Source organism: Phycodurus eques, chromosome 3 (genome assembly GCF_024500275.1).
Source record: "Phycodurus eques isolate BA_2022a chromosome 3, UOR_Pequ_1.1, whole genome shotgun sequence".
Taxonomy (NCBI): Eukaryota; Metazoa; Chordata; class Actinopteri; order Syngnathiformes; family Syngnathidae; genus Phycodurus; species Phycodurus eques.
This window is the reverse complement of record NC_084527.1, coordinates 33,062,461-33,076,093: the sequence shown is the minus strand read 5'-3', so window position 1 is coordinate 33,076,093 and position 13,633 is coordinate 33,062,461. Positions and strand designations below refer to the sequence as shown.

Genomic DNA, 13,633 nt, shown 5'->3' with positions numbered 1-13,633 from the left:
GGGGTGCGGCCACCCCACATTTGGAATTGGTGATGCAACAGCCTAGAAGGAAGTCGGAAGGCTTTCCCTGCTGAGTGGACAGCAACTCGCCAGAAAAGAAAGCCCTAACCTTGCTTATTTTAAAGAGGAGGAGGTGACGCAGCAGGGAAAAAAAAAAAAAAAAAGGGAATGGGAATATCCCATAATAATTTCACGGCAGCATCTCAGCATTAAACTCGTTCGTGAGCTTTCTAGTTACTGGAAGAGTGCTTCGAGGTGTAATTAAGGCTCAGCAGGTCTGTGTATATTATTTTTCTATTGGCCCAAAGTTCGGGGTATTGGGACACCGCAATTATTATGCCTTCCTCCATTTTCTCACAAGTCTGCCAAAATAGCACTCAGAAATCACTCCGCCAGCACCACTCTCATTGGAGGAGCTTTTTGACCCGAGGAGTTTGCCCAAACACTCCCCAAAATATTCCCCAAAATGGAATCCAATTGAGAATCATGAATCCAATTGAGAATCTGTGGAGGGGGCTGTAGATCAGGGTGATTGCGAACCAACCTGAAAGAGTTGGCGCTCATCGCTAAAGATGAATGAGCAGTCAGGAATTGTAGGAAGTGTTTGATTGCTGTAATAGCTTATCAAGGTGTTTCTATTGATTTTTAGAGAAAGGTATGACTAGTTGGGGACATGCCACTTTTTGTTCAAATGTATAAAGAAGCTGATCAATATTTTTTTTCCCCCTCATCATTGAGGAGATGCCTATGTTATTTCCAAACCAGAAAAAAACGTTCTGGTTGAATTAAAGTAACTTTAAGTCATCATTTAAAAAGGGTATGTGTCATTTCGGTGAGTATCTTATTTCTTTCGACACTGTATTTTATTTTATTTCTTCATTTTTAAAATTTTTTTATTATTTTTTTTTTTTTTAAGTACTGATACTTAAAAATGTGAAATTGTTTCATTTTTGACGGCGAGGTACCGCATTACTTTTGTGGTACCGGTATACCGTGCACCCAACCAATATGTGTGTTGTGTCGTTTCCAGGTGGGAATTATCGCTACAAAGAATAAAAGAGCTGAGAAGCTCACAGACCTGTCAGGTAAGGCTGCCATGTCCCGCTACAATGGCAAGTATGCATGCACCAGAATCTGGGTGAAATTTGTTCATTTGATATTAAAGTGATGATAAAATAAAATGTTTCATTTAAAAAAAAAAAATGAATTTCAAACGAAAAAAAAAAAAAAAAAAATTTATATTAATGCAGTTTTAAAAAGTGGGAGACTTGGAGTAAAACTTTGTCTGCTTGCTGCTCTTATAGCATGCGGTGTACTTGAGATGACCAACGCAGTCCACCATACACATAACGATACCTTTTTTCTCAACCTACACGCAACACAAAAGTTGAGTCAAATTTAGAGATCAAAAAACATATTTGTTACAATGAAAAGGTGACATTAATTTTGCTCATTCCACTTCTTGAATTGTGGGTTAAATATCTGTTGTTCTTTGTTTCTCTGCTTTATGTTGTCCCAATGCATGCAAAAGAAATGAACATGAGAAGCCAAAACATTTGTAATTATTGCTGTGGTATCTGGGGGGGAAAAAAGGCATTTTCAATATTTTTAACTAAAAGGAAAAATCATTGTCTGGGAAGCAAGTATTTTGTGTTTATTTCTCATAAACATTAATAGCAAAGGTCTCAAGCCAAAACAGATCTTGATGTCCATGGATAGCCAACTTGCTATAATTGATATCTTCGATCAACCAACAGGGAACCCAAAGAAGCACATTGCAGTTCTGAAGAAAGCAGTGGACACTGTGTGTCTCGGGGAACCATCTCTGTACAATTCCCTGAACTTGGCCTTACAGACCCTGAAGTAGGTTGCGCGCGTGTGTGTGCGAGAGGGAAATTTTCTTGTGATGTCATTTATAACTTTTTTTACATTTTTATTTTTTTTTAATGAAGACACATGCCTGGGCACACAAGCCGGGAGATCCTGATCATCCTCAGCAGCCTCACCACATGTGACCCAGCCAACATCTATGAGATGATCCAGGTGATATCATACACTCAGACTTGCCGCGAGCATCACAGGTTGTTCCTTGGTGCTCATTTATCCCCCCCCCCCCCCACCGAGCTCAATGGATGAATTTAGACTTGCAGTGTGGGACCGACCAATCGGCTGATTTGGTGCAGTTCTCTAGGGCAGCAGACCGCAATCTTGTTTCTACCACAGACCGGTTTTACGTGAAGACATATTTTGATGGACCATCGTAGGTGCTGCGTACAGTGAAACACAGACACCTGTGAAGCATGCCGCCTCATTGCTGACTTCCACGCTCAGTCACCGTTGCGGGAGAGTTTCCATGCATGCAAATCAGTAAACGTTTGCCGAAATTCGCCGTTTTGAACTCAAAACGGCCATTTATGTAAATCGTACAGATCCGATGAGTTGTTCCTGAGGGGGGAGCGGGGGGGGGGGGCTGTCGTCATAGGCTGTTTTGTACTCCGTTACAATGATCTAAATGTTGCTTGCTACTTTTATTTCTCAATTATTGCTTATTTAGCAACTATTTTGTGCTAGAGACTACAACTTCGACTTCTGCATTGGCGCTGTTTGCGCTGATATAATTTAAGCACTAGTGACGTTTGAGTCTAGTTCACCAATCAATCGACAAAAGAAAGTCACATGACCTCACACAACATCTTCTATTGGGCTTTCCGGGCATAGGTATTAACACAAGATAAGCCAGTCCGGCTGATCGTCGTGCCTAAAGGGCCACCATTTTGGAAAAGTCGTTGTTACCATCAAGGCAACGGCGCGCTACTCTTGTTTACATTAGGTTTTACATTATCAGTATTTGTGGGGCCGATCAGCGAGTTTAAAAAAACGATAACTGATCACAAGATGGAGGAATGTGTCTATTTAAATGACCTGTTCATTTGCTGTACATACTTGTGTACTTAATTGCTCAAAAAATTATATTTACAATAAATAATGTATCTTTGTTCCTCTATTTATGCCAGTGTGGCATCGTGACAGACAGAACAAATGGTCTTCTATTAGATGGCAGGACGTAAATACAGTAATTAATATATCCACTTTTTGTGACATTTTTGTTTTTTGGTGTGCCGTGAAATTTTTCAATTGTAAAATATGTTCCTTGGCTCCATAAAGGTTGGAAATCACTGCTCTAGTCAGATCGTGTACCGACACACGTTTTTTCCCCATTTTGTGGCGTTGACAAGATAAAGCCCAATGATCGTAAAAAACTGGATGCGGTGGTCTCGGAATACAAGATTTTATTGCAGTAGTATGATGTAGTGAAAGAGCAAATTTGTCTTGTAGTCTGATCCGCCGGGTATTCCATGTTGTCTGTCCCACACCGCCGACATGTTTTTTTAATTTTAAAAAAATAATAATTTTATCAGCTGTCAGATATTTACAGTACTACGTCAAAAGACACGCGACAAGGCTAAAAATAAACTAGCTTTTGCATTCAAATATACTGTGCACCATGGCGACGCGGAGTAAATGTCTTTTGCGGAGCTGATCAATGATGTCATTGATCCGATCGGCGAATTATGACATTAAAGCCGATCATCATAAAATGCTAATTATCGGCCGACTAGATGTAAAGTCTAGTTTACATTTAGACAAATAAAAACAACAGCTTGTTTGATGATAGTATTTGTCTGGCACTGTTTGCCCAAACGTGGATATTTCAGCTCACTTATAACTTCAGAAAACATCGTGCAGTAAATAGTAAATGTTTAGATTTTTTTTATTTTTATTGTTTTTATTATTTGTGCTATTTACTCAGTACTTTAGTAATTATTTCACTGTGTACTTTTTACTCTTAAATATTTTTTTGGAGGGCTACTTTTTACTTGAGTCACATTATTGTCAAGTAACGGTACTCTTACTTAAGTACAACATTTCTACCCACCTCTGGAGCGGACATCCTCCATTGCTACTCTTACGTTTAAGCAGTGTCGTATTTGTTGCACTGGTTTTTTGTATTTTCGCATTGAGGTGCTGCAGGTCGTGGCCCTGGTTGTGGTCCCAGCGGAACCGCAAAGCACACCTAACATCGGATCCGAAATCGTTCACGGATGTTAATGTTAAATGTATTTAGCGACGGAGCGATGTTAGGGATTATGTCACAACACAGAATGAGCTAGCTTCAAATTCGGAAATGGCCAATGAAAACAGAAAACTATTGTACTTCATATTTTCCTGCCGGATGCATTTGGCGTTAGCCTTTGAAGTTGTTAATAGTGAAAAATGAAGTGAAACAGACAATGATTTGAGTCAATTCTTTTCCAGAATCAAAATACTCACAGATGTAGCATCACTATGTAATTTAAAATCATATTGATCAAAAGGCACATGATCTAGAGCAGGTGGGATACTGTACTTACAATGTACTGTATATCCTTAATCAACACATGCTTATAAAATGATAAAAGGAGACAACAATAAGCAATTGAGTAAAAATGGAATCAAATATGATAGACCAATACGTCTTTTTCAGGCTGATACATATTATTAGAAGACAAGGAGGCCGATAATTGGACCCAATATTGGTTTTGTGGTTAAAAAAAAGGAAGATATAGGCGTCAAAATTTGAAATAATAAGAATTACAGCACTTGACCTAATTTAAATGCCTTTAAGCACATTGATTAAACAGCTTTTCAAATTTGCAACATGTTCATTTTTAGAAAATAGGTAACAAAAAGTGCAGGGAGCTCCCAGGCTCAACAGCATGTTTCACAAAGTTCACTGAAAGCTCGAACAAATGAATAACTCCTTAAAGTTTTCGATAGAAAATAAAGTGTTCCAAAATGTCAATATAATTGAAATGTTGTTTTTACATAATCATCATCGTCATAATAATAATAATAATAATAATATTTTTGTTAACCCTTCAAAAACAAAAAGTGCAAGGAGATCCCAGGGTCAGCAGTATCTTGTATAAAGTTCACTGCACATTTCAAGAAATAGTTGCTTAAAGTTTTATAAAGTAAATAAAACAGATAGTTGTCACGTCCACCGCTGGCGTGGGTCCCCTTTCCACCTTTCGATGACTGTCTCCTTAAAGTACAGATGAAGCGCACCCCTCAACGCAGGTACTGGCCAGCAGGTCACCAGTGCGATGTGCCAGCAGAGAGCTGAACGGCTCGTCAACACTGCTGCGGAAGGATCGCGTTCTCTCCTTTGCCTATTGTGGGTGTTTCCGTCATTCTCATGTGTTCATATGCAGCTGCCTCCTCCTCCTGTAGCAGCAGAAAGTTACGGTTTAAAAGCATGTATGCATAGCAACAAGCGTCACTCTGATATTTGATTGTATTTCATGTTTTAAAGGTGGTATTTTTTATTTATATTTATTTCAGTGATGGTTTCGCGTACCACTAGTGGTAGCGCAATTTCTCGTATATAATGCACACCCATGTATAATACGCACCCCCAAAGTTGACCACAAAATTCTGGAAAACCATTCTACCCATGTATAATGCATTTTTACAATGCATGATTTTGCTTCTACCCATATGAGCAATACATTAACTATTATCTGTAGTTTGTTAGTTTTTTTCAAATAATTATTCTAAAGTTAAGCACTTCATTTGAACACGTAATACTTTCTTTTTATTTATGCTGTTATTTTGAAATTCACAGCCCTACTTTTATTTAGAAAATGAGAAAGCACACAGTTGTGCTCATATGTTTGAGTACCCAGGGAGAATTTGTAAGATGGGTACAATTCTTTAAAGAAAACATGAAGGGCCAGGCGAAACACACTTAGTTTTATTTTAATGGGATTCAAATTAAACTGTCAAAGCATTTCAGAAAGGCATTATCATCAAAACATAACCAGAAAAAAATTAATGATGGTTGTTGTTCAATCATCAGTCGTATTTAAAAAAAGCAACAGCAAAAAAAGCAATATTTTACAAATTCTGCCAGGGTATCTAAACCTATGAGCACAACTGTACATATGCAGTCATGCGTACCCCTGTCATATTGGAATGAAAGTGTAGTCCACACCTTTTTCATAGCCTCTAGGTGGCGCTGGCATAATAAAATGAAAGTGTACACCTCATAACCTCTAGGTGGCGGTGGCATATTGAAATGAATGTGTACCGCTTTTTCATAACCTAGATGGCGGTATACATTTAGAAAGTGGGGAAGTTTTTGATGTATAATGCGCACCATTGATTTTTGACATTTTTTGGGGGGGAAACAATGCCCATTATACAGGACAAATTACGGTACTTGTACCACATTTTGAGAATCTCTGTTTTATACCATACACACTTTTTTTCTTATTATGGATTTGTTTTAACTGCTGTTTCTTGCAATTGTCAGACCTTGAAGTCATTGAAGGTGCGGGTGTCTGTCATCGGTCTGTCAGCGGAGGTTCGGGTGTGTACCGTGTTGACCAGGGAGACTGGTGGATCGTACCATGTCATCCTGGATGAGGGCCATTTCAAAGAGCTGTTGCTGACACTGCATGTGAAACCTCCCCCTGCCAGCTCCTCATCTGAATGCTCTTTAATACGTATGGGTCAGTATGCTGATTTTTACTTTTATCATCACGTATCTCCTTGTTGCAAATGAAAATATGTAGTTCCAGCTAAGCAGTCAATGATAAAGAGTAACGACAATTTGTATGTCACAGTATCGTTTACAATAAACAAGTCTCTTCTTTTATATATGGCTATAGGTGGACAGCTACTGAAACGAAACATTGACCGTTTGTGAATATTGAAAGTCGAAAGCAGGGCTGACTAATCATTGATCGTGATCAACTTGTCAATCTCAAAAGTAGGTTTGAAGTCTATCACGAAGGGTTAACAATAATTGAAGTTTCTACCAATGGGGCTTGTCTTAAAAGTGTTTATACTTTGAATATTTCCTCATTGGCCCCAAATCCCTGGTTACACATCGTGGTGGAAGAGTGGTTAGATGTTCCTTGCGACACCTTTTTTTGGAACTTCCGAGTGGTTTACATATGGCGTGAAAGCTGTCGGACTTCGGCCCGCAACAACCTGCATATGAACATATCAACACACAGTGCTTTACTTGCATTGCATTAACTATTGAGTCTCTGAGTTGCTTGCCTAGTATTGTTGGCTGCTGTATATTTAGTCATTTATGATGTGAGTTACACTTAAGTTTAAATGGTATGTGCTGTAAATTAATCTAAGACTGGTGCTTGATGTTACAGTAATTACGAATGTGTGTTGTTTGTTACTACTTAAAACTTGGTTATTTACAATCGCATATTTCTTTTTTTTTTTTTTTTTCCCTCTTAATCTCAAATCTAAATAAAGTGCTCATACCAATGCACCTAATACACTAAATATAAAGCAATACCCAATGAATATTACTTCAAATAATAATACCAAATAAGTCCAGTTCCTTCCACCCCCTCCTGTGGCTGATTGGTACCTGCTCGCTGTCTGTGGGGAGAGGAGAACATTTATTGAAGTGACCCGAGAGAACTTAGTAAGCATTTCAAAACAACCTCAACTGTGCTGACCACAGGGATAAAAGTAAAAAAAAAATGAAGCAAAAAACAGGAATGAAAACGAGAGCAAGAGATGTAGAGTTGTTTCAACTTTCAGTTTGTACCACCTGGGGTTGCCACAGTGAGTCAATTATGTGATTTGTTTGGCAGTAGGAATTCAGTAATGAACTGAAGAATACATTTTATTTCTAAGTGTGTGACATGCTATCATATAATTTAAAGACAGTTGTTAAAACAATGCTATTCGACTTCTTTTTTTTAAGCGTATGTAAATCACTGATGGAAGAGGGCAAACAATTATCTCGCCGAGGGGAACTACATAGCGTGGGCATGTAAGGCTGCTAATGGAACTGGTTCCCTTGTATTTATTGATGATATGACCACTGACAAAAGCAGCAGGATGAATTCTGAAGTGTTTTGGGCAATATCTTCTCATATTCTCGGTTTAGAGCCAAAAAGATAACCGTGTCAATGTCCCAATATTTATGGACCTGACTATATGCAGATGGATGTGTGCTATTCCAAATCTTATCCCCTTAATCGCGTTTATATTTTGTTTTTCTTCTCTTGATGAACTGAATATTTTGTTGAATTGACATTAAAAAATAATTATAATTCTTTCTACAATCAGGGTTTCCCCAGCATACCTTTAGCTCTCTGACTGACCAGAACGCCAAACCTTCTTTCAGCATCGCGTAAGTAAACTACTTGAAACAAGAGCACTCAAGAGTGCATCAAAAACAGTTTATTGCTCATAAAATATATAGCTGTGTCCCAATTCAGGGTCTGCACCTTTCAGGGGACCCTTCCTACTTGGTCAATCGAGTCGAAACCTTTGGAGGTACCTCTTAAAACTGCATCAATCCTTTTCAAAAGGGAGGGTCCAGTCACGATGCCATGTTGAAATATTTTTCAGGACAGAGCTGTGGCACCAAAAATAATCTTCAGCCATGGGAGGCCGTGAAGGATGCATTTGAAAATTGGGACAGCCTTTGCACTGCATTATGACATCTTCAGTCTTCAAATGCTGCCTCTGAAGGATGTGGGCTCTTAATGGGGACCTAGCTAATGGCTGCAAATGTCAAAAGTTGTCGTCAATATTATTGTACCTGTATGTGTAACCTTTTCACAAGAACTGAAAAGCTTCTAATTTCCATTGTTCGTCTCAGTCTATTAGATGGCAGCAACGATCCAGTTCTCTCTCTGGGAGGATACTTATGTCCGCAGTGTCATGCTAAGTACATGGAGCTTCCAGTGGAATGCAAAGTCTGTGGTATGTCTGGCTGGAGGTGTATAACCAAGTTTTTAGTTTAAATTGTACACAGATGATACAATAACAATGGTAATGTTACTGCTGAGGCTATTTCTGCAGTATTAAAAAAGTTACAGTGGAACGTCCAAAGTCGAACCCAATCCGTTTCATGCTAGTTTGACTTCCAAGGTGTTCGAATTTCAAAAACATGGTTTGGGCATCGCTATAATCTAATAAAGGCTTGTTGTACGTCTACTTGCAGGCAGCATTAGGACACATGCTGCTGCCTTTGGTTATCATTACAGCTTTCCTCTTTGCCCTCACCAATAGTTTTGCGGTGTTAATCAGAAAAAGTCAAATGTGGAGCAAATTTTTAGATACTCACTGAGCTAAATTCTGATGCCACGTACGATGATGGACTTGCAACTGGGTAAAACGCCAAATTGCACCGTCTTTAGGGTGTTCAACTCGGTGAGTCCACTGTCTTGTATGTATTGCTTCAACGATGTCTAAGCTTAAAAATGCACAGTATTTTCATGCCTTGTGGGATATTTTCATAAAGGTTTGACTCTTGTGTCGGCACCACACCTCGCCAGATCCTTTCACCACCTCTTTCCCCTACATGTCTTCATTGAAACACCGATAGGAAAATCCCCTGAAAAAAGGTAAGTCACTAAAGTTTAGTGCTAAAATGAATATGTAATTTTTTTATTTTATTTTTTTACCCTCTGAGAATGGCGTGCATGTTGTCCTCAAGCTCCACCAAAGAGGCTTGGGAACTGGAAATCATTCTCCATAGTATAGAGTTTTGGCAATTTCTGACTTCTGCACCCTACTGGACACCTCAGGTGTACCTGAAATCTTCTCAAGCTCCCCTCACAGTCTGGTTACATTATCTCCTAATAATGCTGACCACAAGTACCAGTGGGTTCCAGTGTAAACCATCTTATTGACTTTGTCATCTAAAGGTGCTGGTCATATAATTAGAATATCATAACAACGTTGATTTACAGTGGGTACGGAATGTATTCAGACCCGCGTAAATGTTTCACTCTTTGTTATATTGCAGCCATTTGCTAAAATCATTTCAGTTAATGTTTTCCCCCTCATTAATGTACACACAACACCCAATATTGACAGAAAAAAAATGAGTTGTTGAAATTTTTGTAGATTTATTCATGTATATATATACACATGTATATATATACATGTGTATATATATATATATATATATATATATGTGTATATATATGTGTATATATATACATGTGTGTGTATATATATATATATATATATATATATATATATATATATACACATATATATACACGTGTATATATATATACACGTGTCTGTGTGTGTGTGTATATATATATATATATATATATATATATATATATATATACACGTGTATATATATATATATATATATATATATTTATAGACATATATGTGTCTATATATATATATGTGTCTATATATATATATATGTCTATATATATATATATATATATATATATATGTCTATATATATATATGTGTATATATATGTATATATGTACATATATATATATATGTATATATGTGTATATATATATACACGTGTGTGTGTGTGTGTGTGTGTGTGTGTGTGTATATATATATACACACACACACATGTGTATATATATATGGGGGAATTCTGTCCAACTACGATTATTTTAAGGGCTAAAATTGGCTGGTTAAATCGGGTGGCCGATTAATCGGTCGGGCCCTAATTGGGATGACCATATTGATCAAAATAATCGTGATTATAACAAAATGTGGAAGAAGTGACTGGAAACTTGTTGCAGAACAGTCGAAGGTGTTGTTTTTGGAAGAGACACCGAAGTCAAAAATGTTTTTCCATTTCTAGTTCCTGTTGGTGTCGCAAGATTTATATGCATTTAGTGTCATTGTCTATACAGTGTACTGTAATTATTTTTTTCATCTATGTAGAATTTTTTGACTGTACAATAATGTTACAATGAATTTCATATCCTGCTGTGGTTGTTTTCAGGTTCTGTGATTCTTGTCAAGGAGAATTAAAAGATAAAAGGGTAAGTGTTGCGGATGTACGGAAAGTGTTCAGACCCCCTTAAATTTTTACTCTGTTATATTGCAGCTATTTGCTAAAATTATATAAGTTCATTTTTTTCTTCATTAATGTACACACAACACCCATTATTGACAGAAAAAAATAGAATTGTTGAAATTTTTGTTGATTTATTAAAAAAAAAAAACTGAAATATCACACAGCCAGGTTAGGTTAGGGTTAGGGTTCAGACCCATCCATCCATCCATCCATCTATTTTCTGAGCCGCTTATCCTCACTGGGATCGCGGGAGTGCTGGAGCCTATCCCAGCTATCAACGGGCAGGAGGCGTGGTACACCCTGAACTGGTTGCCAGCCAATCGTTGGTATTCAGACGCATTGCTCAGTATTTAGTAGAAGCACCCTTTTGAGCTAATACAGCCATGAGTCTTTTTGGGAATGATGCAACAAGTTTTTCACACCTGGATTTGGGGATCCTCTGCCATTCCTCCTTGCAGATCCTCTCCAGTTCTGACAGGTTGGATGGTGGACAGCCATTTTCATGTCTCTCCAGAGATGTTTAAGTCAGGGCTCTGGCTGGGCCATTCAAGAACAGTCACAGAGTTGTTCTGAAGCCACTCCTTCGTTATTTTAGCTGTGCTTAGGGTCATTGTCTTGTTGGAAGGTGAACCTTCAGCCCCAGTCTGAGTTCCTGAGCACTCAGGTTAATGTTTTTATCCAGGATATCCCTGTACGTGGCCGCATTCATCTTTCCTTCGATTGCAATCAGTCTCCCTGTCCCTGCAGTTGAAAAACACCCCCACAGCATGATGCTGCCACCACCATGCTTCACTGTTGGGACTGTACTGGACAGGTGATGAGCAGTGCCTGGTTTCTCCACACATACCGCTTGGAATTAAGGCCAAAAAGTTCGATCTTGGTCTCATCAGACCAGACAATCTTCTCACCATCTTGGAGTCCTTCAGGTGTTTTTTTTTATAGCAAACTCCATGCTGGCATTCATGTGTCTTGCAGTGAGGAGAGACTTCCGTCGGGCCACTCTGCCATAAAGCCCCGACTGGTGGAGGGCTACAGTGATGGTTGACTTCCTAGAACTTTCTCCCATCTCCTGACTGCATCTCTGGAGCTCAGCCATAGTGATCTTTGGGTTCTTCTTTACCTCTCTCACCACGGCTCTTCTCCTCCAATTGCTCAGTTTGGCCGGCTTTAGGAAGGGTTGGTCAGCTTTAGGAAGGGTTCTGATCGTCCCAAATGTCTTCCATTTCAGGATTATGGAGGCCACTGTGCTCTTAGGAACCTTAAGTGCAGCAGAAGCCAAATCTGTGCCTTGCCACAATTCTGTCTCTGAGCTCTTCAGGCAGTTCCTTTGACCTCATGGTTCTGATTTGCTCTGACATGCACTGTGAGCTACTAAGGTCTTATATAGACAGGTGTGTGGCTTTAATAATCAAGTCCAATCAGTATAATCAAACACAACTGGACTCCAATGAAGGTGTAAAACATCTCAAGGATGATCAGAAGAAATGGACAGCACCCGAGATTTTAGGGGGTCTGAATACTTTCCGTACCCACTGTACATTGGCATGAAAGGTGTTTGCACCCTTCTTGGCAAGACATAAATGTTTCAGATCATCAAACTCATTTTAATATTAGATGAACACAACACAAAATGCAGTTTTAAATTATGACTGGGGCTAAAGGTCCTGATCCTGACCTACACACGTACACAAAATTGTTTCGTCCCCACAATGATCACTAAAATATCTTGAAACTGACAAACGTAATTACAAATAAAATAGTAGAATTTTTATTTGTTTAAATTTTTTTTTTAGTATTTTATTGCACAACCTTTTGCGTCAAACCTTCTGTAACTTAGTCTGACTTTTTGGCCCACTAAGCCAAGTGCTCCAACCTTTTCAGGTTTGAAGGGTGTCTTCTCGAGACTGGTTCTGCTTCTTTCACAGATGTTCACTCGTTTTTAAATGGAGACTCTTCAGAGTAGCCCAATGTTTTATTCTTAGCCATTCTTATTTTTTTGTGAGCCGTGTTTGTGTCTTGTCTTGTTGGAAGAACGGCGACCAAGCTTTCTGAAACTGGGCAGCACATTTAGCTCCAGAATGCCTTGATAGTCTTGAGATTTCTTTGCACCCAGCACAGGTTCAAGATGCTGTGTGCTGGATTGGGCAAAGCAGCTCTAGAACATAACTGAGCCTGATGTGTTCTTTTATTTGTATATACTGTACGACACAGGCAAAATGGTTGAAGAAAGAAAACCCCACAATCATCACAAGAAAATTGTCTCAGAAGCATAGTGGCATTTCAGCAAATTCTGGTCTGATCAGTTTCAAGTGATTTCACTGATTATTGTGGGGTTTTCATTCTTTAATAACAGGGTACCAACAATTTTGTGCCTTGTTTATAACCCTGCTATGAAAAAACAGCAGGCTCAGTTATATTCTAAACCTAATAAATTGAACTGCTTGGTGGGCATTACTGCAATCAAGTGTTTGCAATAACTAGCAATTGGTTACATTAGGTTAGGTTTGGATCTCTTTTTTTCTTCCCATAAAAAACGGTTTCGAAACTTCTATTGCATTTACAGTACTCTGGTTATATTTGTCTTACATTAAAATGAGTTTGATCTGAAACATGTTGGCCTGATAAAATAAAAATACTCCAGCTAACTCATAAGAGGACAAATGCCTTTTCACTGCATAAACAGCATACATTTGTCATCAAGCTCTATAAATGTATGATGTCAAACTTCTTCAACATTATTTTCAA

At 38.4% G+C, this 13,633-nt stretch overlaps 1 protein-coding gene across 6 annotated transcripts in view; it reads left to right on the top strand.

The window, feature by feature from the left end:
- gtf2h2 (general transcription factor IIH, polypeptide 2) overlaps nt 1–13,633 on the top strand; it is a 31,008-nt gene that overhangs the window by 16,762 nt on the left and 613 nt on the right. For 4 of the 6 annotated variants that reach the window (XM_061673133.1, XM_061673134.1, XM_061673135.1 and 1 more), the window contains 8 exons: nt 1,031–1,085; nt 1,758–1,863; nt 1,953–2,043; nt 6,359–6,557; nt 8,155–8,218; nt 8,693–8,796; nt 9,338–9,440; nt 10,814–10,853. In XM_061673133.1, the coding sequence (XP_061529117.1) occupies nt 1,031–1,085; nt 1,758–1,863; nt 1,953–2,043; nt 6,359–6,557; nt 8,155–8,218; nt 8,693–8,796; nt 9,338–9,440; nt 10,814–10,853 (762 nt within the window). The other 2 variants (XR_009768355.1, XM_061673138.1) reach the window with 2 other exon arrangements.